Source organism: Gasterosteus aculeatus, chromosome 14, assembly GCF_964276395.1.
Source record: "Gasterosteus aculeatus chromosome 14, fGasAcu3.hap1.1, whole genome shotgun sequence".
Classification (NCBI taxonomy): domain Eukaryota; kingdom Metazoa; phylum Chordata; class Actinopteri; order Perciformes; family Gasterosteidae; genus Gasterosteus; species Gasterosteus aculeatus.
Genome location: NC_135702.1, coordinates 5,204,274 through 5,229,086, shown reverse-complemented (window position 1 = coordinate 5,229,086; position 24,813 = coordinate 5,204,274). Strand labels below are relative to the sequence as shown.

Below are 24,813 nucleotides of genomic sequence, written 5' to 3'. Positions count from 1 at the left end.
GTTTTTTCCCCCCTGTATACGAAATGGCCCGAGCTTGTTAAAATGATGTGCAGAGGACGTTTATTTCGGCCCCTCTTTAATCAAATGTGAATCATGACATGCACTGTTCTCTGAAAATGGGCCGATTGTGAAGCAAATAAACAACAATGACTCAGCGTTTAGTAAAGGTGACATCTGGTGTGTTAACGGAATTAACTCATGTGTTTCAGTTTGGGATATCGATGAGATGACAATTGGAATTGTAATACTATTAATGTTGAAGCAAAGGTTAATTGTGGTTGACAACCAACAGCAGTGATGTCGTTTTATTTGTCACGTTTTAAACGTAATGGTTTGTTTCAGGTTATCACAAAACGGTGACAGACATTTTTTTCTGGTTAGTGCATCACTGGAGACTGGCTCACATTATTGCCAAACTTTGAGAGGAATAATGTTAACATTTTGTTGTGTAACATCTTATTGCAGGCATTGAGTCCAAAAATAAACAATGCAACACACATTAACCACCCCGAGTGAACGTCTGCACAAAGATGTATTCATAACTGTGTTGTGATGATCGTCACGTGCTACTCTGTGAACCGCAGTGCAGCTTAACGAGTTCACTGAACACTGAGTGATACGCATCAATCAAACAGGTGTAATCACGCAGACAAGAACGTGTACGACTTGGCAAAGGCTGCCACCTGCTGGTCGGAGGGGGGAACTGAGTGGCGGGTCGCGCGCGCACACACACACACACACACACACACACACACACACACACACACACACACACACACACACACACACACACACACACACAGTGATACAATAAGAAGAGCCCAGAACATTATAACATGACAACAATGTTTTCATTTAAAGTAGTGTAAAAAATATGTATCATGAAAGATGTAAATACAAAAATACATACCAGTAAATATAAAAGTCTCAGGGCAAGAGGTGTCGAGCAATACTGGCGGTTTCTTGAGCGTGTTCTTTGTAAAATGACACCACTTTATTTTGGTCTATAGCTCCTTGAGATCATATCAAGCAAATAAAGGACCGAGTGAGACAAATGTAAGTTATGGGTATGAGAGGGGAGGCTGTGCAAAAGAAGGTGAAGCGAAGGCTCAGAAAATACTTCACTACCTTCAAAAATAGCCTGAAGCCAAGTGCTGAAACCTCGTTCTCACTTCAGAGCCCAAAGAGGTTCCAGCTACTGACATTATACGACACAAAGACAGAACGATATTACATCTTATAATCCCTTTGAGGTTTTCATATTGGTACAAATTCAAAATTAAACACCAACAGGTCACGTACACCAATAGTCACATACATCAATTATTTAACTGAAAACTACTTCTCTACACCCCCTATTTAGCACTTACATTGAATATTACATTCATCATTGTCAGCGATCATAACGTCTCCTTCGGCGTGGTGTGTAGTTAATGGCAACAACCTAAAACATAGATATGTAGTAATGTAACATTTGTCATCATGGGAGGGTTTGCTTCAGTCCTGTAAAACCTTTTTACAGCTTTGAGAATGTCTCCCTCTGGTGGGGAAACATCGCCTATGATCCACACAGGCTTCCTTTCTTTCTTTTTCTTTACTGATGTGTGTTCACATAACAGTCCAACCTTTACGTTCATCTCTTTGTTTAGTTTTTTGCTCCTTGCTTCTAGCCGCTTGTGGGGAAGTGAATGATTTAGAGACTGGAAGAGCTACTAGTTTAATGTGCCACAAAGGAACAATATGTTGACAAGGACATGCATTTCCAGAGTCTACTTTTAGTTAAAAAATATTCACACAAACTCTTGGATATTGTACAAAAATAAACATCTGTGATCAACAGGCATATAGTACATTTTGTTTAAATAAAAAAACAGCAAGCCCCTTCAATATTTACACCCGACAGTAAGAATTTAAACCCAACCCATTAATTAAATATTCCAGTCAAAGTCCGTCCTCTCTCGCGCTGGTTTCCTCTTCCTGTTCCTCTTGGATCCTCCGCCTGTCTGAGGTGGAGCGTCCTTGCGCTCCTCCCCCGAGCCCGAATCCAGAGTGTCCTGGTTGTCCCGCCAGCTGTCGGGGGCCACGGGAAAGTCGCCCGGAGAGTGCATGGCTCGCCCGTACACCTTGCTCTGCAGGTCAGCGATGTCGTTACGGATGTCCGCCATCAGCAGGAGCAGGAAGTCAAAGGAGCCTGGGGGACCCTGGTGGTTTCAATTCAATCGATCAATTTATACATTCTTTATAGAGATATCATTAAATTAATCTACTTTTTATTGGAAATACTACATTTCCTCTGTCTGACTATTCATCCACACAATGCGCTAAAGGTTCTCAACACATAAAACCTGAGCTGATCGATGGACGCTTGCTGCTGGTCTCTTGCCGCTGAGCCGCGTCTCATGATTTGTTAACATTGGCACCATTGGTGTTTATCTAAGGGGACAAAGCTTACTCTGCGCCGGGTGCTATTTACCTTGAGTTTGACAGTTTCATCAACTGTGTCGTCTAATGTCCAGAGTCCTCAACGTTCTGTGTCTCTGTCATTCTTCAGCTGAAGTGTGTTGTTCTGGATAATAACTATATAACTATACACACCAGAGTGGCATCAAAATAGATTAAAAAAATCTTACTGGTGGTCCGACAGCCCCAGCAGCTCCTCGATCCCCCTGGGGAGGGGCCAACAACAAATATTTATCTGATATGAATTACAGAAAAAGCACAAGAATAACTTTTTTTAAAGAGCTACAGGAAGGGAGAGAAATCTGGGAACAAGATGAGACTAATCACAGTCAGGCATATCACATCAATGTGTGTTGTGCAGGATTAAAATCATAACATTAATACAGGGCAGGGGGCAAACAGGTACAGGTAACACTTTCCTCCTCTAAAGGTCACTTGCTCACTTGTAGTTTCTCTTTCATTAAATCCCAAAGTGCAAAAAACACCACACACACACTTTGATTTGATTTAGTGTAACGATAAAACCCTAACCCTAACGCAATAAAACAAGTTTATTTTTGCAAAGCTAAGCTAATTGGATTCCTGCTCCGGCTTCTTACTTCGGTCAACACAGAGACTTCAGTGGTATCGAGTCCATATTCTCATCTACCCTCGAGTCAACAAAGCAAATCGGGTATTTCTGAGATTTTAAACTGTGCCTCGTTCTTATTGCACAAACGACACCGTGCACGAGGCTCCAAAGTCTCATGGCAGCCTGTTGACCCACGGTAGCACACACTGACACACACACACACACTGACACACACACACACACACACACACACACACACACACACACACACACACACACACACACACACACACACACACACACACACACACACACACACAGACATAACCACGACTATGACTCAGGGTCACCACGGGGCTGTGATTGTTTTGGCAGATGGTTTGGATTTGTTACTCGCAGAGACGGATTACCATCAACCTCCAATCTATCCACACAAACATCCCGGCCGAAGTGAAAGAATACCAAGGTGCTGTGTCAACAACGCGGATGCACCTAAGTTGTTCCATACGCGATCCGCCATCTAACCAAACACTGGCTCATGGACCTCGTTACGCCCGTGACACCAACACAATCTCTTCAGCTTTCATACCTCCAGCTTCTCTCGCCTTAAAAAGGGATTATGATTTGAAATCTAGTTTTCATACACCATCGAAAGCAGTTTCCTGTCCGACTACACGTCACTTTTATGTCCGATTAGGCCTCAAAGCCCAGACTACCTTGACTGGCTGCTCCCCACACGTCTGGTTTGATTCTGCAAGTCTTGTAATTGACTACAAAACATTTTCCCACAACCCACCTTTGGGTCCCGACCCAGTCGTGACTGCACCAAACAATCGGCGATTCTTTGGTAGAATCTGTGATCTGAAATCTGATTAAGCAAGATGTTGGCGTACAATATTCTCCTTCACATTGAGAAGCTTTTCCAACACATTAAACTCCGTCGCAACAAGCAGGAAATAGTGCCGACGGCCATTTGGCACGGCGGTCTTCCTCCCTCAACGTGTAGTGAATTGCAGTGATCCAATCATCTGCAGGGACAAACGCTGCCCGTGAAGCACTGAAGGAGATGATTTGTGTTTACCTTACGCCCGTCCTTTCCCGGTGCTCCTGGAGGTCCCTGTTGAATGTAAAAAAGAAAAGAAAAAAAGCTTTTATATTGTTGTCATTTCAGTTTGCTTTCACTCTCCAAAGACATGCAAGTGGATTATGTGGGGGGGCTTCTTTATGTGACCATCCATCTGCTCGTGTTGCCACCCCACGTGTTAATGCTCACATCAATACTTCCACAGAAAACGAGTTCATTCTTAATCTTTTCAAATTTCAAAACCGACATGCTCATTGCACTCCGGCGATTATCTGAGATTAACTGTTTTGCCTGCATGCAGGACATTTCTGAGTGAGATCAGCTGGATAGCAGATCGAGCTTTGATCTCTTTCCTGGGATAATCGCCATTGAAGAAGTCTTAAGACATTGTACGAGGGAGTAGGGCCAACCTTCAGATCAGCGCCGAGCCTGCGAGTCACACGACCCACCGCATTCATCATCTACTGAAACGCCGACGTGCAGACACGCAACACATGTGACCCGGTGGCCAAACCCCGTAGCTGTGCTCGGAATCTAATCCCGGTTCTTTTGTGGAGAGAAGTACGACTCTCCTTCATGTTAGCATGTGGACTGATTACGTGTATTAACAGGTCTTGAACGTAGAGAGTCGTGAACTTAAACAAATGGAAATGTCAGACACGCACACCAAGCAATAGATCAATTTCTACAATGAAAACAGTGATCAAGGCTTCTGGGGTTTGCAGCGTGCAGCTCGTGATGTAACTAATTGCAAGTGTTGATGGTCTGATTTATCAGTAATGTGATTGTATAAATACCCAAGCTGTAAAAACTAGAAACATGTCTCTATGGCCGCTTCATGCACATTCTTGAATTAGATCCCACACTTTCGCACCAAGGGTTCACACTTGCAGGCACAAAATCACAGCGAGCCAAAGAAAACAGCCAGAGCTGTAAATGGATTCAGACTTCTTTGTTATTTCTGCCATTAAGTGTTTCATCCTTTTTCACCTAGTGGAATTTTGGGTTTCTTTAAGAGCGTGCGGGATGGGACATTTTTTCTGAAGTGTGCCAGTTGAATACTTTTTAAGGACAAATCAATCCCAGCTCTCCTTGTCTACTGTTCCAGGATTACAAAGTGAATACGGGGCGATTTTTCAACTCTATTGTAACAAAGACACAACACAACTATTTATGATAATTGAGAGAGAAAAGTTTAGTAACTGACCACCGGTCCTCTGGAGCCGCGTTTGACATGAGACAGGTCAGGCGTGGGTCCAATGGGTCCCATCAAGCCCCTGGGACCCGGGAACCCGGGGGGGCCCGACAGCCCTGAACGCCCTGGAGGGCCCTCTGGTCCTGGATCTCCTAAAACAATTCAGACTGGTATTAGTGAACTTAAGAGAACACATTTAAAACAAACAAACAGGCAAGAGAGATAATGGTTTTTGAAAAATAGATAAATGCTGGTACTTAAGTTCATAACCAAATACCTGAAATTCCAACGATGACATTCCCGTCATTGTCAGTTGCAGTTTGGATTTATTTCTTATCAGCAAATATTAGTAGCTCACAATTAACTAAGATGGCAAACCTAAAAAACTCTGTCCCTGTCAGCGTGTTAGCATGCCGATGTTAGCAGTCAAAGCACAGCCGCAAGTGGAGTCTCTGCCGTAGACTCGTGGTCTTGCTTCTAAACTGTTATATATTTCTTTAGCTCTACGTGTTTACCTGGAGGACCGGGGAGACCTGGAGGACCTGGTAAAAACATGGGAGGAGTCAGGACTTTCTTGCTGGTCATCTGCTGTGGGACGTCGGCGCTGTTTGACAGCAAGGCCATCTTGAAAACGGATGCAGAAAATATAGACTTAATGTAGAAATAGATGACAGGTCGACTGCCAATAATCCCTTTGGTTGTCATTTCCTAACACGCTGATTCATAGTCCTGCAGTGTCCAAGTCCAAGTCCTGCAGTGTCATACGAGACCAGAGAATCACACACTTGAAGGAACACATTATTAGGTTAAAAAGACACATTAAGCCAAAGATGAAAGCTGATATTCCTCATGGAACAAGCTGCACCCAGACAGAAGAAGGTCTGGGCAACCCCTCTGCATTATTCAGTAAGACCAGTAGAGTTTCTGCTCTGTATGCTAAGCGACATACTCTGGAAAAGTTATATTGGATCTCAGTATAACATCATGTGGATTTGGCAAAACCCAGTGGGACACACAAGAAAGACCTCGCTGTCCGGCGAGGGCCTACAAATCAGAATTTATGCGGACAGACATATAACCATATGTCCACACACGCACACACACACACACACAGGTTGTGGTTCACCTGCTGATCAGAGCATTATGCTGTGACCTTGGGCGCTGGGGTTTGAACAGTGGTGTGATCTATATTCATGCTCTGACATTCCCATGATGAGAGTAAATGACAACATACTTTCTCATATAGTATAGTGTACGGTATTTGTTTGCCTAATATATTAACATTAAACCTAATTACAGACAGGTAAACGTAACCTGACCTGGAGTTTCACACAGACTGTCCACCAATTCACACTTATGGGATAAATCTACTGGCTACAGTGCGTGAAGGCATTTTAGGAAATAAAGTGCTACAATAAATCTCACGGAAGCTGTAAAAGTCGGCCTGCTTTTGTTTCTGAAATACTGTTAGATATGGATTCCTAGTAAAAGAGAGAGACCTTCAGGTGGCTTGAAGACATGGAGCCGTTCTGCAGATGTTTACGTTCGGCCGAATACAGACAGTGAGTTTAATGCTCTCGGGGGCCTCAACCATATATTAATAAAACAGATCTATGGATTAGATAAAAGTGGTGCAGAGGCTGCATGGAATAAATTTCATATTTGTAAGATAAATATTTTCCTTTTCTTTTTTTTCTGACTCTTACCTTCTGTTGTAGCTGCAAGACAGACTCCCTGATCTGGTGGAAATCTTCACAAGTGGCAGAGCAAGTTACAACATTCATCACGTTGTCAGACTTTTCAAAGAGATGCACCGCTGGGAATTTGGAATAAAAAAAAAAAATCACCTTGTGCACTAAAAAATACTTTATAATGATTTAAGCACATTGTCTTAAAAACGATAACTTCAAATAGTATTAAAGCAATCCGATTATAAGGAAATTAATATATTTTCAAAACAAACAATACAAAACAGTGAGATTCTAACTAAGTGCTTGTTCAGTAACACTTTTTACAATAAAAAAGTCTTTATTCAGAAACCACATCAAAATGTTTGCAACTCACGTCCATCAATCCTGATAAAAGAAATAACAACATTAAATGTAGAGAACCGTGTCGCCTGGCGGGTCTGTGACCTCTAGGAAAATGGCCCCTTCTCTACAAGTGCATATATTTTATGGCAGAGTGAAAGTGTCTGAACGGCGTTTTCCACGTTACGAAGCAGCATGACATAAAGCAAGAACATGACTAAATGAACCCTTGTTCCTCACTCTACATCTTCCCCTGACATGTTATAGGAGGTAATGGAAGATAAACTCGTGGGAGGAAGTAGCAAATCTGCAGCCCCTGAACGCTTCGTTTGCAACTGAATCTGGGGCAAAAAATACTTTATTATCGGTCGAACCTTTCGTAATGTTTTCTTTTTATGCATCCAGCAGATCTGAAAAGACCAGGAGTCGCGGGGCCAGCGGTATGTTTGGGAGACAGAAATGTTCTGACATGCACAGGGAGCTGGGATGTGTAATGGTTACCAGGTGTCTATGTTTGCAGTACCCGAGCAACCGCCCCCCCCCCCCCCCCCTCCCTCCCTCCCTCCACCCCCATCTGCTTTTCTAACACCAAATAACAATGTGTGGTCAGCTTCACATCGCAGTCACATGCGCCCTTAAATAAAGAGAAAATGTGTGAGTAAAAATAGTTCTCTCACCTCTCTCCCCCTTGGTGCATGTTTTCTCATCTTCTTCCAGGAAAAAGCCTTTCTCACACTCACACCTGTAGCCCCCCGCGGAATTAACGCAGATCTGAGAGCACGTAGTCATGCTATTGTTTGCACATTCATCGATGTCTATAAGTATTAGTGACCATGAGAGAAAAGAAAGAAAAACAGTGTCAATAAAACCAATATATATATATATATATATATATATATATATATATATATATATATATATATATATATATATATATATCCAACAACATATATCGAATTATAAAAAGTTAGCAAATAGTTATTATGGTAAGTGATAATGGAAGACAAATGACATATTATCAATAATTCTGCTGAGGTTTATTTTAAAAGAGTGGCTCAAAAGTTTTTGCCGAGCTCATTTTTGAATTTGTCCGAAATTGTTGTACTTAAATATTGTTTATTAAATAGACAGAAGAGTGCAGGTGTGCACTAACTGACAGGGCGAGCAACACACGCCTTCATTTCACATTACAAATGTGAGAATGTGAGGCGCGTCCTCGTCGGCGAGGTTCTGTGCAAGGTCCTCACCCACACAGTAGGGCTTCTCTCGGTTTCTGTGGCGCTCACGGTCGTAGCGGTATCCGGGATAACAGGTGCACACCACTCGACCGAAATGGTCGGTGCACTGCTGCTCGCAGGGGGCGCCAGCACACACATCATAGTCTGCAGGAATAAACAAGGCATTTCATTACAATTATGTGTACACAAGAAAATGCAAGAGGGTCTTGCGTCAATTTTTTTGTCAATTAAAAATTTAAAAAAGGGTCATGGGTTAAACACGCCGTGACGTTAAAAACAAATCAAACCTTAAGGGACTTGATGGATCATTTTATCACAAACACACAAGACAAGACGTTTTCCCTACCTTCAGGAATGCACTGGCCCAACACAAACTTGAAGCCCTTGCAACATTTCTTCCTGTAAAACATCAAATGGACACAAGCCAAAGTATCAGGTCCCATGTTTATGCATAAGGTGCATAATGACAGGTAATAATAGTGTAGTGTGTTGTTGTTTGTTGAATATGCATTTACAGTGTAACCAAAATGATTGATTCATCCAGAAGAGGACATAAATGTATGTTCTAATTTTTCTATGGTTATCCATCCTAAAGTTGTCCTTAAATGTCACTAAAATCCACAAATGTCAAATGAATGATGCAAGAGGAAAAGCAAGGAGATCAACAAATGATTAATCCACAGGGGACAATTGATCTCTCATGATAATCAAGCCACTGGTTGTTACTTAGTTTTTTAATAGTTGCCATATTTCTGTCGGTACCAAAGTGGTGGACTGACCGTCATCCTCAAAGTCACTGCTAATGTGGCTTCAAAACTGTCTGAATTGCTGCTCGTGAACGCCACACCCCGTAGGAGAGGTAAAGAGATCCAAATCATACACGAGGGTAAGAAAAACAGATTATGTTAACGAAAGGCAGTTAGACTGACAGTTAGACGTTTGAGATTTCTCTCCAAAATTATCCATTAGTAACTCGGAACAGAAAGAAGGTGCATCTCACTCTTCATTTCACTTTAATTAAGATGTCCCATTTGCTGACTGCACTTGTGTTCACGAATCAAATGGCACATTTAATAAAGGAAGATACATTGTTACAGAAATTTAACTCCGGTAAAACAAAGAAAATCACAGACTCTGCACCCTTCAATCCAATGGATTTACCTTCTACAGTCGGGGGCTTTTAAAGTAATTTTCATGGGCACGGGATGCAGAGCAGCCAAAGGCTTTAACACAAACTGTGTGTATTTGCACACATGACGGATGGTATTGGGGGAACCATTAATTAGAGGTTGTCCTTAGCTGCGGATAAAAGGCAGTAGTTGTTTTGGACGAGGCATACATCCTCCACATACATGTGCACAACTACAGTAAAAGCGCGGGCAGTTGTGGTTGTTTGTGGATGGGAGACGGAGCCCTGATCTGAGGATGGTTTCCTGTGTGACCCAATATTTTCATGTCACAATAACATCCCCACGAAGACAGAAGGTACTTATAGCAAATAACCAGCTTAGCAAAATAACCAAGGATAGTTGAACAATCATGTGAAAACAAACATCTGTGTCCGTCTCCAGCAGATCATGAGAAAGGCAACATCGCATGGAAACTGGGTTCATATCTGTGCTGAAGTTCATGTTCTACTGAACTGTATCTTTATTCGATTATCATTCAGCAAAATGCTCATTATAGCGCAAAAATATTCAGTCTTATTGTACTTTATCTCCCTATATCTATAAATAAATCAATCTTTTGGAACCACTTTTAAAACAAAATTTCAGTTTTATCTGGAATTGTCCTTTTAGATCAATTGATTTCATTTGTAATAGTTGCATTCATATGTTGTCCCTTTGGTAACCTTGACTATCTTGACTATTTTGACACTTGGACATGAAAACAGGCCGAGCAGGAGAGCGGTGGACACGTAAAAAACCAAGATGGAAATGATATGAACTGCAGGTTAAAACAACATGTCTTGTAAAGACACTGTGTGATAGATATTGGGCTGGAGGTCAACGCACTAAAGCAATAAAATAACCTCAAACCAACTATACGATTTATAGTCAAGGGGAGGAAAATCTGTTCAGTCTCAGAGCTACACGGCTGATACATGTAAGTAAGATTGTCATCACATACCAGACGTGTAGCTGTGGTAGCGCTGACATTTTCATAAAATTTGTTTAAAAATGTCATAGTCCAGGTAAAAAAGACTAATGCACAGCAGTTACACCGGTGGCTGCTTTGGAATCTTTGTGTCAAAAGACATGTGGAACTAGTTAAGTCTGCAATTACTACTCTCTGTCCAAATGCACCTTGGTAAGATGATGATGAGTGTGAAGTCTCACCTCTGCTACAACTCGCCAATGCTAAACCTAAAAGCATTGTCCCCCATCAGCTTTGATTATATCCAAATGACATCTGTCATTGATTCTTAATAAGCCTTAATAGTCGCGCTAAGCTCCTCCCACTGATGTTAGAACAGCAGAAACAGCTCAGATCTAAATTATCGTCGTTCACTGTGACACACCGGGGGACACTCACAGAGCACCGCATGAATGGGCCTTTGTTGGTTTGCCATCCAATAGAATAAATCCTATCAGAGATTACTCGTGGGTAATCAGAGAGCTCAGACCACGCTGAGTCATCGCGCACGCAGGCCGAGGACGTCGCACCACAGATGCTCGGGGTACGATGCTGTGCGAGCGTGTTGGGTGCTCGTGGACTCGTGTGCTAATCAGCACCCAAACTGAAAACACATGTGGATTTCATTCATATTCATGAGTGAGAGGACAAGAGGTGGGGCGCAGGGTCCCCGAAGCATTCGTGACCCTTTTCTACGAGGAATATCAATGAGTTTCCACAGTCACACACACACACACACACACACATTAAACCAGCTTTTCGCGCTACACCTGCACTTGCTCAGCGCACTTCACAGACAATTGGATTGTTTTGCCACCTGTGCCTTCTTTTTTTTTTTATCAAAAAAGGTTATTACCTTTCAGCAGTGATGCCTACCATTCCACCGGGGCCTCCCTGAAATCTAGACATAGATTAGTCTGACCTCAGTAACCCGGGTTGAACCGCAAGTACTCTAATTACCTTACAAACACCGGACCGCCCCTGAACCGACACGGAGGACTGGCCCGGCCCGGCTTTGACTCGTGATGAAACACACTAACTCACACCGACGTACGCGGGTGGAAGGGAACCACAGCAGGAGCAAAATAAAAAAGAAATGCACGAGGACGACGATGCATGCAGTAAATACCCTCTTCATCACGTGCCAGCGAGCTCGACTCTCTACAAAACTAAGTATCCCACACAGACACACACAGCTGGGAGGCAACACATGCAGCCTGCTCAGTGAGAGGCTTATTTGTCTAGCGGGGATTTACAAAAACATGTCTGCATTCCACTCGAGGAGATGTTTTTCAAAGTGGAGAAGACACAACTGCAAATCAAACGTGAGGGTTTGCTGATTTTATCTGCTTTGCATCGTTGTAAATCGAATGTTTTTTAGTTATGTTCGGACAACAAGTAATCTGAACACGGGACGGCGGGCCGAGGAAAGGTGTGATTTATGTGTTTTACTACTTTTAGGGCATGGATCAATATTTGCAGCCACAATTGTTGTAGCTGGCCACCTACTGTAGACTTTTTATTCAGTAGAATCCCTTCGCTTGATTTGTGGCGAGGTGCCACATGCTGAAGTAGCACCATGAGCAGTCTGGTTCAATGAAAATAAGTGAGTTTGAGATAAATATCGGGGATTATGAAAGAAAGACTTCTTGAGTGAGAGCCTTATTAAACTTTCTCTCACACACACACACACACACACACACACACACACACACACACACACACACACACACACACACACACACACACACACACACACACTCACACACTCCCCCCTCTGCAGGTCCCTCACCATAAATAAATGAACAAAAGGTGCAGTGCAGTTTATAAATCTTCTGCATTGGATGTTTGTTCTGGAGATTCTGATTATTTCATTTGGAAATAAAACCCCAGCATGTCAAAATAGGATCTATTTTTAGCAAGCTGACACTGGTCGTCACGACAAACAGAAGATGGAGTTAAGCAGAACATTCCAGAATAGACTAAATACACTGTATTAACTTCTGCTGGTGCTGCAGCCAACAAACAAACCCCCGTGGACAGAACGTTTACACACACATTGAAGAAACAGAGTGCAGAGAGTCCATCCTCTCAGTTCATGGATTCCTTTGTGTTGAAAAATCCTACACTCAGAAAAGGAGGGAACCCGACATGAGGGACCGCCATCATTTTCATAATTCTTGGTTCTTAATGCAGCAACATTCCTCATTTAAATTGGTTTCTCCAGATATGCTGTATTATGTCCCATTATTGTTAGTCATTATAATGTAATTACGACGCTCTTGTTTGGAGACGCCATAAAAGGTAAAGTGATGGAGAAGCAGGTTTTTCCACAAGCTGAAATCTGTCTGTTGGAGGCGGACCATCACAGACACCAGCCGTATCGTTGTGACCCCCAGAGCCATTAGCAGCATAACTCAGTGAAAAGACTAAAGGGACAGTCCATAGACTGGAGGGTCCAACAATAACTCAGCTGTGTAAGGGCACCTTCGAGGTTTCCCACCAGTTGCCGTTAAAGAAATGACTAGAAAACCCAAATATTTGTATTTATCAAGCCGAATTAAATGTCTAGCCAATAAAGGGCAGAAGAACTCAAAGACAAGCTGCCGGACCCTCGGCCCTGACGTACGATCACATTATACAACTGGCTAATGCCAGAAAACAGCAGGACCACACACCACATCCAGAGGGCACGCGTCAACATCAAACTATTAGAATCCATAGAACCCAAACTGGGAGTTTAATGAGGTTAAAAGGCTTAATGAATGGCCAAACTCTGATGCAGCCCCGAACAACAAACATCAAAAATGTAAATGCTGTTGATTTCACATAAACGTGTCTAATTGGTAGGATTGCCCGCAGAGAGTAATTACAGTGATTACAGTAATTGACATACAATGAGGACGTACAGAACAAAAAACTACTGGGAACTGAAAAGCCAGATTGCAGAGGCATCACACGCAAACAGGCCACACTCTTAACATTTAGAATTTTGTTATCTTGTATCTTAGTTTAATTGTTTTCTTACATAACAAATATCGCCATCTTTCATTTAACAGAAGTTGCTCTCTGCAATGCCGTTTCCTTGGTGTAGAGCGGACGAGAGAGAAATAATGGCGCCCCATATCACTAACATGGTACATTAACACAACATTAACTATTTGTTAATGACTGTTTGAACCCAGTGTTCACGGCCCAGGACGGTCACTCTGCTTTGGTACCATATCCCCCGTAAGGCCCCTGGATCAAAACAAACAGGCTGTCTGGTTGGAAAATAAGTATCGCTCAATTTAATGTCACCATCTCAAGCTTCGTTCAAGGCACAACGTGCAGGAACACAATCAAGTCACAAGTTGAAGTGTTGCTGCTTATTGCAGTAAAGTCTTGTCAGTAGAGTCGGTTTAAGGAAAAGTTTATATTTTGAGAAATACACTTTGCTTCTCTTGCAGAAACCTCACTGGGGAGACATTCGATGCAAAGCTGCAGCCACTAAGCTTAGCTTAGCATGAAGATAAAGAACCACTCGTCCGAAGGAAACATCATCTGTCTTGCAGCACTCCGAAGGCTTGCTAATGTTAACGGCGTACAAATGTTAAATCTAATTTCGTTTAACCGTACAAACTACAAACAAACTGCTCCAGCTTCACATATCGTATCTGTCAATGGTGTTAATCTCATTTTACCTTTGTCAATAAAGTTTTGGATGTGTGGTTCACATCAGTAAACAACGGCCCCTGCATGCTGACCAGTGTGCAGCCATAAATAGAACAAATCATTGTTATACAAGACGGCAACGAGAGAAAGGCCTCTTTTCGTGTGGCAGGAAAAGGTCGCTTGAAATAGTGGCCTTTCTCCATATTAACCCTGCAATCCATCTGCTGTTAACAGACACTTTGGCCCACGTACCGCAATCCTGCTGCGCCGGCATCTGCCAAGTATAATCCAACAAAACCGGCAGTTCTTCAATGAGATTTACTGCAGCAAAGCACCTCAGTTTTGGCTCCAGCTGCCGCGGACAGCTGGAGCCAAAATACAAGCCGTCAGCTATTGCGGAGGCCGTCCTCCGCTGCCTTTCCTCAGCGGTGTTCCCGGCTCAGACAAACGACTTCTGACTCCGACCGCACGCTGTGTAATCTTTAGTGAAATCTGTCTGCGTGTGTCACGTTTTCAGCTGAGAAACTCCCGGTTTCATTCATGTCGACTTTCCCTGGAAAAGCCGAGGACAAGTGCAGAGTTGTGCGTGGCGCCTCTGACGCTGACACTTCCGGAAAAAGTTTGCGGGGCGGCTGCCTGTCGCCCGTTACCGTAAAGCCGCCCGGCAGCCGCTCCACGCGTTTCCAACTCAAACCGTTCGAGCCAGAGGTCACCGATCCCATCCCACCGAACACTGAGGCTGCTGTGAAAGCGTGCGACCTGCAGTTCAGGGAAATGCTAAGAGAATCTTAAAGGGATTATTGGTAATTCAATTCATCTCTTGTTATTAACAGATTTAACAGTTCATTACTTTTTCATAAAGGGTGGGAAAGCTGCTGGGAAAGAAGCAGCGGCTGCAGTATGATTGGTGCTACTATGCAAAATGTGTGAATGGGTTTTAGGGAAACTGGTCCCTAAAGAACTGACCTCCCAAAAGGTGAACTAAAATCAACAGTATCTTTTGGGGGATTATATATTTATATATTTCATCACATTATAAAAATGTAAAGTTCTGTCCAACAAAATATTCAAATGTATTAAGCAGATGTTCTTTTTTTTCTGAGTCGGTCTTTCAATAGTTGGTTTTGGTTTAATGTGTCGCCGCCTCCTCCTCAGAATTTCACAAGAAATAAAATCCCTCCATCGATATACAATCGATCAAAGCCACATGATATTTGGGCTCCATGGTGCTGCGTAAGAGGGAAATCAATAGAGTAATTTACTGAGGAACTAGAAGAAGCTTAACAGCAACAGTTTACTTCAATGAAGTATTGAAATTCTGAAACACACAAACAAAAATCTCAATGGAAGAGGAAAACATTTGCGTGGCCGAAAGCCACCAAAAGATGATGATGATGATGGTGTGTGGTTAGCTGCTGTCCTTCAGGGCTGATGGATTTGCAAATTATATTCCTCTTACTCATGGGAGAATAAAATAAGGCTTCAAAAGACCCCCAAAATGTGTTTCAAAAATAAAAATGCACACACATATTTAAACACACACATAATAGCTTTCAATTGGCTGATTAACTTGTCAAGGAGATCCTGTTTTGATGCAGAGATGATATGATGCTATTTGAATGTGTTTTTCGCAGAGCCGTCCCGAACAACAAGCAGCCTGTGGTTCACATATCATCACGTATCTTAACCATCGCACAACCACAGCGTGACCACTATAGTTCAGTTCTCCAAAGAAGGAAACAGATGGGCGATTGAGCCACGGCCAAAAGAAGTAAAAGTCTGATTTAAAAAAACGTATAAATATATTAGACTAAAATTGTGAGAACAGAAAACACACAGACTCAAATCTCACTAGACAACAAATAAATATTTGGTCTACCAACATTTAGCGTGTACTTAAAATTAGATTCAAGATCCTAATTCCTTGTATCTGTTCTCGTGTTAGCGCGCATGTTCTTTTGCAATATGAAATGACTGATGATTTAAAATGACACAAGGTGCAAAGAGGTCAAATGGACGAGCCGTAGTGATATTGCGGATATAAGGTCACTTTATTACAGTAGATTTTCTGCACGCTTAAACCCTATACGTGACTTTAAAGACAGAGGGAGAACATCCATCTCTATTTACCGTCTGTCCTCCGCAATTCTGGAGAACTACTGTATATTGGTGAAGAATGTGGCCTCCGGGAAACGGGTCAAAATCGTCCACACAACATGTGTCAGACTATTCTGGTGAAACTCTTTAGGACACATTACAAAGAAACTGGAACACGAACTCTCGGTCATGGTGTTTCCAGTAAAGGCATGTTTCGTATTAGGTTCAAAAGAAAACAGATGGTAAAATGCAAAGGGAATCAAATCAAATGACTTTATGCTAGTAAGTACTGAAAACGTGCATATGATATGTTTGATTAGGGTGGAAAAGAATACGTGTTTCTTATCAATTAAGGAAACAAAAATGAAACAAAGATATGAAGAGAGAAAGAAGTCAAAGAGATGTCATATTTATTAGTGAGAAATGTAATATAATGTGGGATTTCTTTTCCTGCTAATTGCAATGGTCAAATAAATATGAAATAGTGAATCCAGCAGGACATTTATGAACTCATGCAAAGTCCAGAGAAGCTATAGAGGCTTTTTGCTTGTGCTGTTCATCCGTCACTAAGGAATTTCCTCCCCTGCTCTGCCCGGGATGACGTACACCTCACTGCGTCGTACTCGGGATGTGGAGGACTATCACCACTTAAAATAACTCTTTTACATGCTTTTAAGGTTTTGCTAAATGTCAACACTCCCCCCCCCCCCCCCCCTTACGGGAGTTAAGATGAATGACAGACTAATATCAGAACAAGGCCTCCCACCTCTGACCCTCAGCACGGTGGCAAGAAAGCAACATTTAAAAAGGTTTACACAGTATATATTTAAAGTAGCCAATGTGCTAAAGCCTTGTGTGTTGTTTTCTTTTGTAGATCACTTTGGGGATTTCTGTTTGACGCCTGAGAGAAAATGTTGTTGTTATTTTTTGGAGAAAAAATAATTAGCTGTTTCTGAATAATGATGCATGTTAAATGAGGTCTAGAGGCCTTACGTACTAATCTCACCTGTGCAGGGGACTTAAGTGGGACATGCAGATGAGTACACTCATAATGAATCAAAAGTGTCGCGCAAAACTATATTTTCGGGGACTTTTTGAGACAGAAGATGTGAACAATTTACTCAAGTGGCTCTGAGCTCGATTTATTCTGCTCTCCATTTGGGAGAACTTGTCAGCTGTGGACATCCAGCGCTGTTATCAGACTTACCAGACCGACCAGGATCATTACTTCCTCTGACAGCTGACCTCACCCGTGTCCTTTTAAATCATTTTAACGTTCAATATGAGCCGAAGCTGTCGTCAGAAGCGTTGTAATGAAAATGCTCAGGTCAGCTCTTTGTGCAGCCTCTGTGACACACTGTTAAAAGGCTAAATATTATCTTACCGAATATTGATAAAAAACAGATGTTGATGTCTTTTCGTTGACAGGACATTATGTATAATTCCGGGGGTTTGGGCTTTGGGATGTATCAGTCCAAGCTTGTGGTTGTGCCGGTTATTTACCGCAGAGATTCAGCCAGACTTGTAATAAGCCAAAGTTTCACAGCCTTTAATAATATACCAAATGTCGTTTTGAAACAGAGTACAGTAAACCAGAAGTTTTCACTCTAACCTTTCTCCGATTACGCCGTAGGAAGATTGTGGGGAACGGCGCCAGGTACTGGATATCATTTCAGGCATGTTGGACTGGCATGATGTTCACTGGCGTTATCTCACTCTGCATCTATCTGAGGTTCATTCCAGTAAACTCAAAGGACTGTTGTGAAACAGCTTGGAACTCGTCCACACTCCTTCCTCAGACAACCCATTAACATTGTCGTGATGCATTTTGTCTCATGAACTGCAGCAGCTTAACAAGTTGTCATTAGTAAAAAATATTTTCATTTTGTAAGTTATTCCAGATGTAGTTTTGATAAATGTAAAATACTTTGGCAATTAGCATCTGTGTGTTTGGAATCCCTTAAGTCAAAACCATTAAAACATTGTTTACAACAGAACAACAGCGAGTGAATTAACTTTGCAGTAATCCGCCTAAATCTTTGCACATGAAGTGCTCCTCTTTTTTCTGTCCAGACAAGAATACTTATCGAGTCAACTAACTGGTTCTGTGACGCATTTCCAGCACCGCACGAGGTGGCTGATGACTTGATTAGTAAGTAATAACAGACAATCCAAATGCTTGCACGACAGAGTCCTTTTAAAAGCCTTCATATTTTCCATCTCCCAAATCATTGAGTTTCCAGATGAAGGTTTTCATCATCTGGACTTAGTGACTAATTGTATTATATGGTAGTTTATTTGTAATAGTGTCAGGCCAAAAAGTTGAAAAAGTAAAGGGATATTTAAAGAAGGACTCAAAAACAACTTTTTGCCCAAGGATGAGTTTACATTCATTTAATAATATTATATATTTGGAAGCTTAACTGTTAGATGATCTCCTGGAGGATGCTACAATACTGTCCATTAAATTTGATGCGCAAACCAGATTTGAAAAAGGTAAGGAAACGAGAGGGACCAGCGGACAGTCTGGGAATCCCCCCAAAATATCAATAGAAAATCCCCCTAATTTATTTCCACAAACGTCCTGCTCGCCGGATTCACTGTACGTCACAATGAGCAGGTAAAGATTCAAGACCCAAGTGCGTCTGAAAGACCCTCATCTGCGCTCACAGAGGGGATGAAGGAATGCTATGCGCAGTTTCCACACTGCGTCAACCAGTTTCCCCCGAATTCCAGAGTGGGAGGAGGAGGAGGAGGAGGAGGAGGAGGGGAGCATCGGACAAGGGGAAAGGGGGGGACGCGCAGCAAAATGCTTAGTACCAGCAATATTATCTGGAAAGAATAACATAAGCAACAATTACAAATGCCGCACGTCGATTACGCATAACTGTTGCAGCTGTAGAGCGGAGCGATCGCTCTCACTGTGCTCTGCTTAGAAGGAGTTATAAACAATGGTTATGTGCCTCTGTCCGAGGACAGTTAACACATCGGATCTGGCTTTCATCCTGGATATTCAGAGAGCTGAAGAAAAAAGAAAAGAAAAACAACGTGCACGTTCCGAGTAAACTGCGCTGAAGTTTCCGCGTTCCACACATCAGCATGAAAACAATAAAAGAATCAATGTTCAGCGCCAACCGAATCTGCAACACGGACTCACATTTAAAACCCCTTGTGGGTCGCATTACTACTCCGCGCATTCGTCCGGGTGAGCCAGTCATCTCGCTTTGTGAGGCACAAGGACACAAAAGGTGATCGGTTTATGTTTTTGAAAACACACTGAAGATAAAGAAAAAATGGTCCAGATGAGCAACGATGACGTGAAGGGACCAGAGAGAAACAACAACATAAACAACCTCAGGAATGCTGTAATACTAATATATTAGCGCCTTTAATAATGACAAACAGATCTATGGGAGGTACATTGAAAAAAAGAAACAATAGTGACCGCTGCCTAACACCGAAGTTGTTGCCAAATTGGAAGGAACAGCACACACCTTATCATTTCAATCAAACACTTCTTTGGCTTGTATAGCAGTTGTGCTTCAAGCACAGACAGCCGTGATTTAGGTGCAGTGTCTGGAACACAAAGCTCTGCACAACCTCTCGCGTCTCATATTGCGCCAAGAATACATAACTCCACACAACCCTGCAAAGCTACAAACTATTTTAAGAATTGGAAATGCAAAAATCCATCAACGCGTTCACCAAATGTGACGATCTTTCTTGCAGTCCAAATGCAACACAAATACACGTTTAAAGCTCATTGATTGACGGCTTACAACTTTTTTATTTATTTCTGAAAACCCCAAAAGGGATATGCACTAAAAGGGCTCTTCAAAGATTACTTAAAAAAAACATGGGGGCTTTTATTTGCTAATGCACGGAAGAATTACTACAGTTAATTCCCAGAATGGTTTCATTTGCATTTCTTGGTTAAGACCGGTGACATCATAGTATCTCTGCTGGTTGCCTGGCAACTACTCCATAGATTTGAGAATTGCACCCGCCTGTAATGGACAGCATTTCTATTCATTGGCAAAAAGATTCCATTAATTAAAATGTTTAGCGAGAATGAAAATCCTTTAGAAGCTATCCACGGTCACAACGCTTGTATTCGCCCCACGAAGGAGCCGCACATGTTCATTGTGAGCTTCAGTAGCATTAAACTGACGCTAATCTGACTTCTGCAGTTCCACAGATCTAATAAAACTGAAACTGATGAAAATAAGAACATATACAAATGTGCGTCCCGAGGGCTGAGTGTACAAGCAACGACTTCTACATCAATAGGACAGCAGTGACTTAATGTCCCGGGATGGTCAGACACTGATACTCTAGAGGGCCTAATGAATGCCATATTTCTCTTTGGCATCAGAGTGTTGCCAACTTAAATCACGCTTGGTTCCCTTTGAACTGCATCTCAGTCAGGGCCAAGGCGCAATTGCACTTGTAGATGACGCCAAATTCCCCATTCAACTTATCAAATTTAGATCATTAATCTGCGTCTTTGGCACTGCGATGACACTATACCCCACTCAGCACCAGAGGCCTGATGGGGAGTCATCAGCTCACACCGTGCAGGTGAAATGAAACGCACCCGGGGCACATCATCTTGGCTCTTAGCCGAAACCCTCTTTCCTTTCTTAAATAAACATTGTGGGAAACAACTGTGGCGGCAGCCAATAAACATAAAGCAACATAATTATGTCAAGAATGTGTTTGGGATTTGAGGATCAAACAGGATGTCACTGAGTGTTTGTACCACAGCCAGCAGTTTGTCGAGTGATGCAGAGATGAAACCATTCAAATTCGACATTCGGAAAGACTTCTCGGAGGAGTTATTCAACAATCTGGCATTACTTCAGTTCTCGACACACTCTCGCAGATAAGGACGTGCAGAAATAGATTCGCTATGAATCAAGATAAGTTTGAAATCATTTCCCTTAATAAGTTGCATGATTTTATTGCCGGAGTAATCTTGACAGCCTGTCCATCATGTAATAAATATATCTTAAGGGAGTCATGTAAGAAGTGGTGGTGCGGCTGGAGGCTGGAATTTAATTCCTTTAAAAAATGATTTGACTTTCCGGTTTGGTGCATATCAAAGATAACTGACACCTGTCTGACTTCTTTGTTGAGAACTGTAAATATTCTATAACAAAGATTAATGACCTTTAGCGAAGAACAAAGTGAACGTTTCTTTGAGTCTTTTTTTTATTATTCCGGCGAGGTGGCCCCTTGCAATGAAGACGGATTAGCTTCTAACAGCTTAATCCGTGGCCTCTGAGGCGAGTAGACTCTGCGTCCACAGTGTGAACTGCAGTAATCAAAGCCAGTGTCAGAGCATAATGGTCCAATCAGGAGGCTGCTGGATATTTAGATTGCTATGGTAAAACCACAAAGGGATGATAAAGAGGAACATCTACTCTTCCCAAATAGCTCTTGATTTCTCACGATATCAAAGTTGAAGGTTCATGGAGTTCTTCAATGATAGACTGCCGGAAGCAGACAACTCATATAAACATTAGACAGAGAGGAAATCCATTAAAAAAATAAATAAATCACTTGAATCTTCAAAGGAACACTGCTGATTTTCCTTTTAGAAATATAACATCATTTTGTGATTTTGCCTCATCTTTCCATGCTTCCAAAAAAAAAACCAACTGTGACCAGTGTTCAGTACAATTTAAACAACGTCATTGCTCTGAATGATGAAAAAGGGTGAAAAGGGGTGCATTTGACATGAAACGACACCGGAGCGCATTTCACACCATTATAACTCCACTTGAACAGCATCCGGCCACGCGGATCCCTCCTACCTGTAACACGCCGTTACTTCCCCGCTGGTCTTCATGCAGGGGTACTTTGTGGTAGAAATGTTATTCTCCGAGCACTCTTCACTGCGAAACACAAACATTTCAAAGTTTACTTTACTTTTTCTCCGCGCGTCATTGTGCGCGGGACGCGCGCGCCGCGCCGCATTTACCCGTGGCTGTCATCCTGCTGTTGGTAGGACCACAGCGAGCCTCCCGAGAAGTACATGCAGGTGACGGCGAGCAGAAGAGGAGTCCTGCGGTGTTTCAGTGTCATCTCATCAGGCGCTGGCGGCAGGGCACGCGCGTAATGGTTACCTCCACCTCCAACTGCTCCAGCGTCTGGGACTGATGCGGCGGAGCGCAGCGGCAGTACCTTCCACCCCCCCAACTCCCACCCACCCCAACCTCCCAATCTCTCCTGGGTCAACTGTCACTTCCGAACTGTAACTTTCGCTTCTGATTTTTTCCTTTTTTTCCTTTCAGTTTTGTGCTTGAATATGTTTAAAAAAAAAAAAACGTTTTCTGGGACAGAAAACAGACGCACACTTTCTCTCCGGTGAAACTTACTTACGTTGACTGCATCCTTCACCCCCCCATCCCTCCACCCTCCCCAACACCGGCTCGAGCACGTGAGCACCTGATGACGCACACACGCGCACCGACGGACACGAGGACATACGTTTCAGCAGTGCGCTCTGTGTGCGTCATGGCGTCTGCGTCTTTGCTACCACCGCGTGGTGGTTACGGAAATAACGGCTCGATAAGGCATTAGCAAAGGGGACCAGTCCATCATCAATTAGACACATTTATATTTAACTGTCTCACAGGATGCTCATAAAAGCTATACGCATGTAAAATGCATTAGATACAGAAGTGCATTTAAAGTCATTCATTTAACGTATCTCAACGTGTGACATTATGATCGGTCTACATTATTCATTAATTGATTTAACAAGATTTCATAAAATATTAAAAGGGGCTTGAATTAAGCCACAAGTTTAGGAAACCTCATGAAAGTGCAGTTTGAAATATATATATATATATATATATATATATATATATATATATATATAATATATAGAACATGAAATATGTCCACCATGCATCAGCAGGAACAATATTCCACCTTTTATGCTCCACTCACTCAGCCTCACCTCGCTATCTTTACTCTTCGGGTCATGTGATTCAAAGGGAGTTAATGACACGGATGACTTTCATTCCCAAGCACCTCTTGACCTCTGCGTGACCTCTGCCAGCTGGCCTGAACGCTGTCCACCTTCATCTGCAGAACCCGAGCGGTCCTCTGTTTCTCGGGATTGCAGCGTGGCGTTACAGGGGAGTGGTCGGGCCCACTGAGGAGCCTGTAAAGGATATCCCAGTGAAACAGGAGCGCCGCGGTGTCACTTACAGCCACTGTCGTAGCTTTTCAATCTTGAAATCCACTCAGGTATGTTTTACCTGCGTTCGGACAGAGTGTCTCTTCAGGTGAAACCGAATACAATGTTGCCCTGTTGCAATCGTGCTTTTTTTTTTGTTAATTTAATTGAAAAGGGGAATGGTGCCTTTTACAATATCATTGAGCAGACAAATAGCACCTTTAGCCGGCTTCAAAGGGCCTGCTCAAGCATGACCACTTCAGTTCAAGGCAAAGCTGTGGTCCACCTGCTTCATTACAGCACCGAGCGGCCGGCGGTGCAGTTCGATATCCGGCCACTTGATGGCCCTTTCAACCAAGAGATCCCACCCTGGCCCCTCTTTCGCCACTGCCGTCATCATTGCCCACAAAATGGATGACAGCATTTAGAAATACCAGGGTGCGTCACGACTCCGAGGTGCACACGCTGTGCCCGTTTTACGTCCCACCTGTTTTGATGCCTCAAGAGGCAGAGAACGATCACGTCTTGGAACACGGGCACAAGCAGCCGATTGATGTTGCAGCCCGACACCACCCAAGCTGCAGGCCTAATAACCTCACGGAGATGTTTGGCAACATCCTCTGCCTCAGAGGCGGGAAACAATTATCTGTGACTCTTTTTTAATTTCCAGGAAAACAACACGGAATGACAAGGGAAGCTTTTCCAGTCTTTATTCTGTTGACTCTTTGAATTTCACAATGACTTTTCTTGTCTTATCTTGGTTTCTGAGGTTATTTAAAGCTGTGACTGTTATATTCTTTCTCTAATCAGCCACTCCCTTCCCCTTCTCTTCCCTTCTATTTATTTGGAGATTATCTCACTATATATTCCCGGTTCTCACTGCTTATCTAATCACCATCAGTTCGCTTGTGCTGGCCTGAGCGGTGTTTTTCCTAACGAGGAAGGGTTGTTGTACAGCACAGGGTTTTATTTTCCCTCTTGAGAGTAAAACATGGGTAAAACTCTTTTTCTTAAGCTTGAAAACCAAATGGACTTAGTTCGGTCATTTGTTAAGACAAAAATCTCAAAACGAACACGTTAACGCACCCTGACGAGCTGTTCAGCGAGAGAGCGCCTGCGGATAAAAGCTTTTCAGTGTCCTCGTAGGTCACCGACA

At 42.7% G+C, this 24,813-nt stretch overlaps 1 protein-coding gene across 2 annotated transcripts; it reads right to left on the bottom strand.

The window, feature by feature from the left end:
- Nucleotides 1-832: 832 nt before the first annotated feature.
- On the bottom strand, nt 833-22,876 carry ccbe1 (collagen and calcium binding EGF domains 1). Of its 2 annotated transcripts, none has more exons than XM_040198207.2 (11): nt 22,452-22,876; nt 22,285-22,365; nt 8,925-8,977; nt 8,588-8,722; nt 8,018-8,155; nt 7,017-7,126; nt 5,826-5,934; nt 5,323-5,462; nt 4,113-4,148; nt 2,631-2,666; nt 833-2,201 (listed from the first exon to the last, which is right to left on the bottom strand). In XM_040198207.2, the coding sequence occupies exons 1-11, from the start codon at nt 22,553-22,555 to the stop codon at nt 1,929-1,931; spliced, it is 1,215 nt and encodes a 404-aa protein (XP_040054141.2). In that variant the 5' UTR covers nt 22,556-22,876; the 3' UTR covers nt 833-1,928. The 2 variants fall into 2 exon arrangements, with proteins under 2 accessions (XP_040054141.2, XP_040054142.2); XM_040198208.2 differs by having other exon boundaries at nt 7,017-7,060; nt 22,452-22,797.
- Between the last annotated feature and the right edge of the window lie 1,937 nt (nt 22,877-24,813).

Excerpts from the sequence above, each read along its gene's own strand:
- ccbe1 (XM_040198207.2), bottom strand. The coding sequence starts at position 22,555 with ATGACACTGAAACACCGCAGGACTCCTCTTCTGCTCGCCGTCACCTGC. Across the intron at positions 5,935-7,016 it reads TCTTGCAGCTACAACAGAAG|ATGGCCTTGCTGTCAAACAG; the intron begins GTAAGAGTCAGA and ends TCCGTTTTCAAG. Across the intron at positions 2,202-2,630 it reads CTGGGGCTGTCGGACCACCA|GGTCCCCCAGGCTCCTTTGA; the intron begins GTAAGATTTTTT and ends TGAAACCACCAG.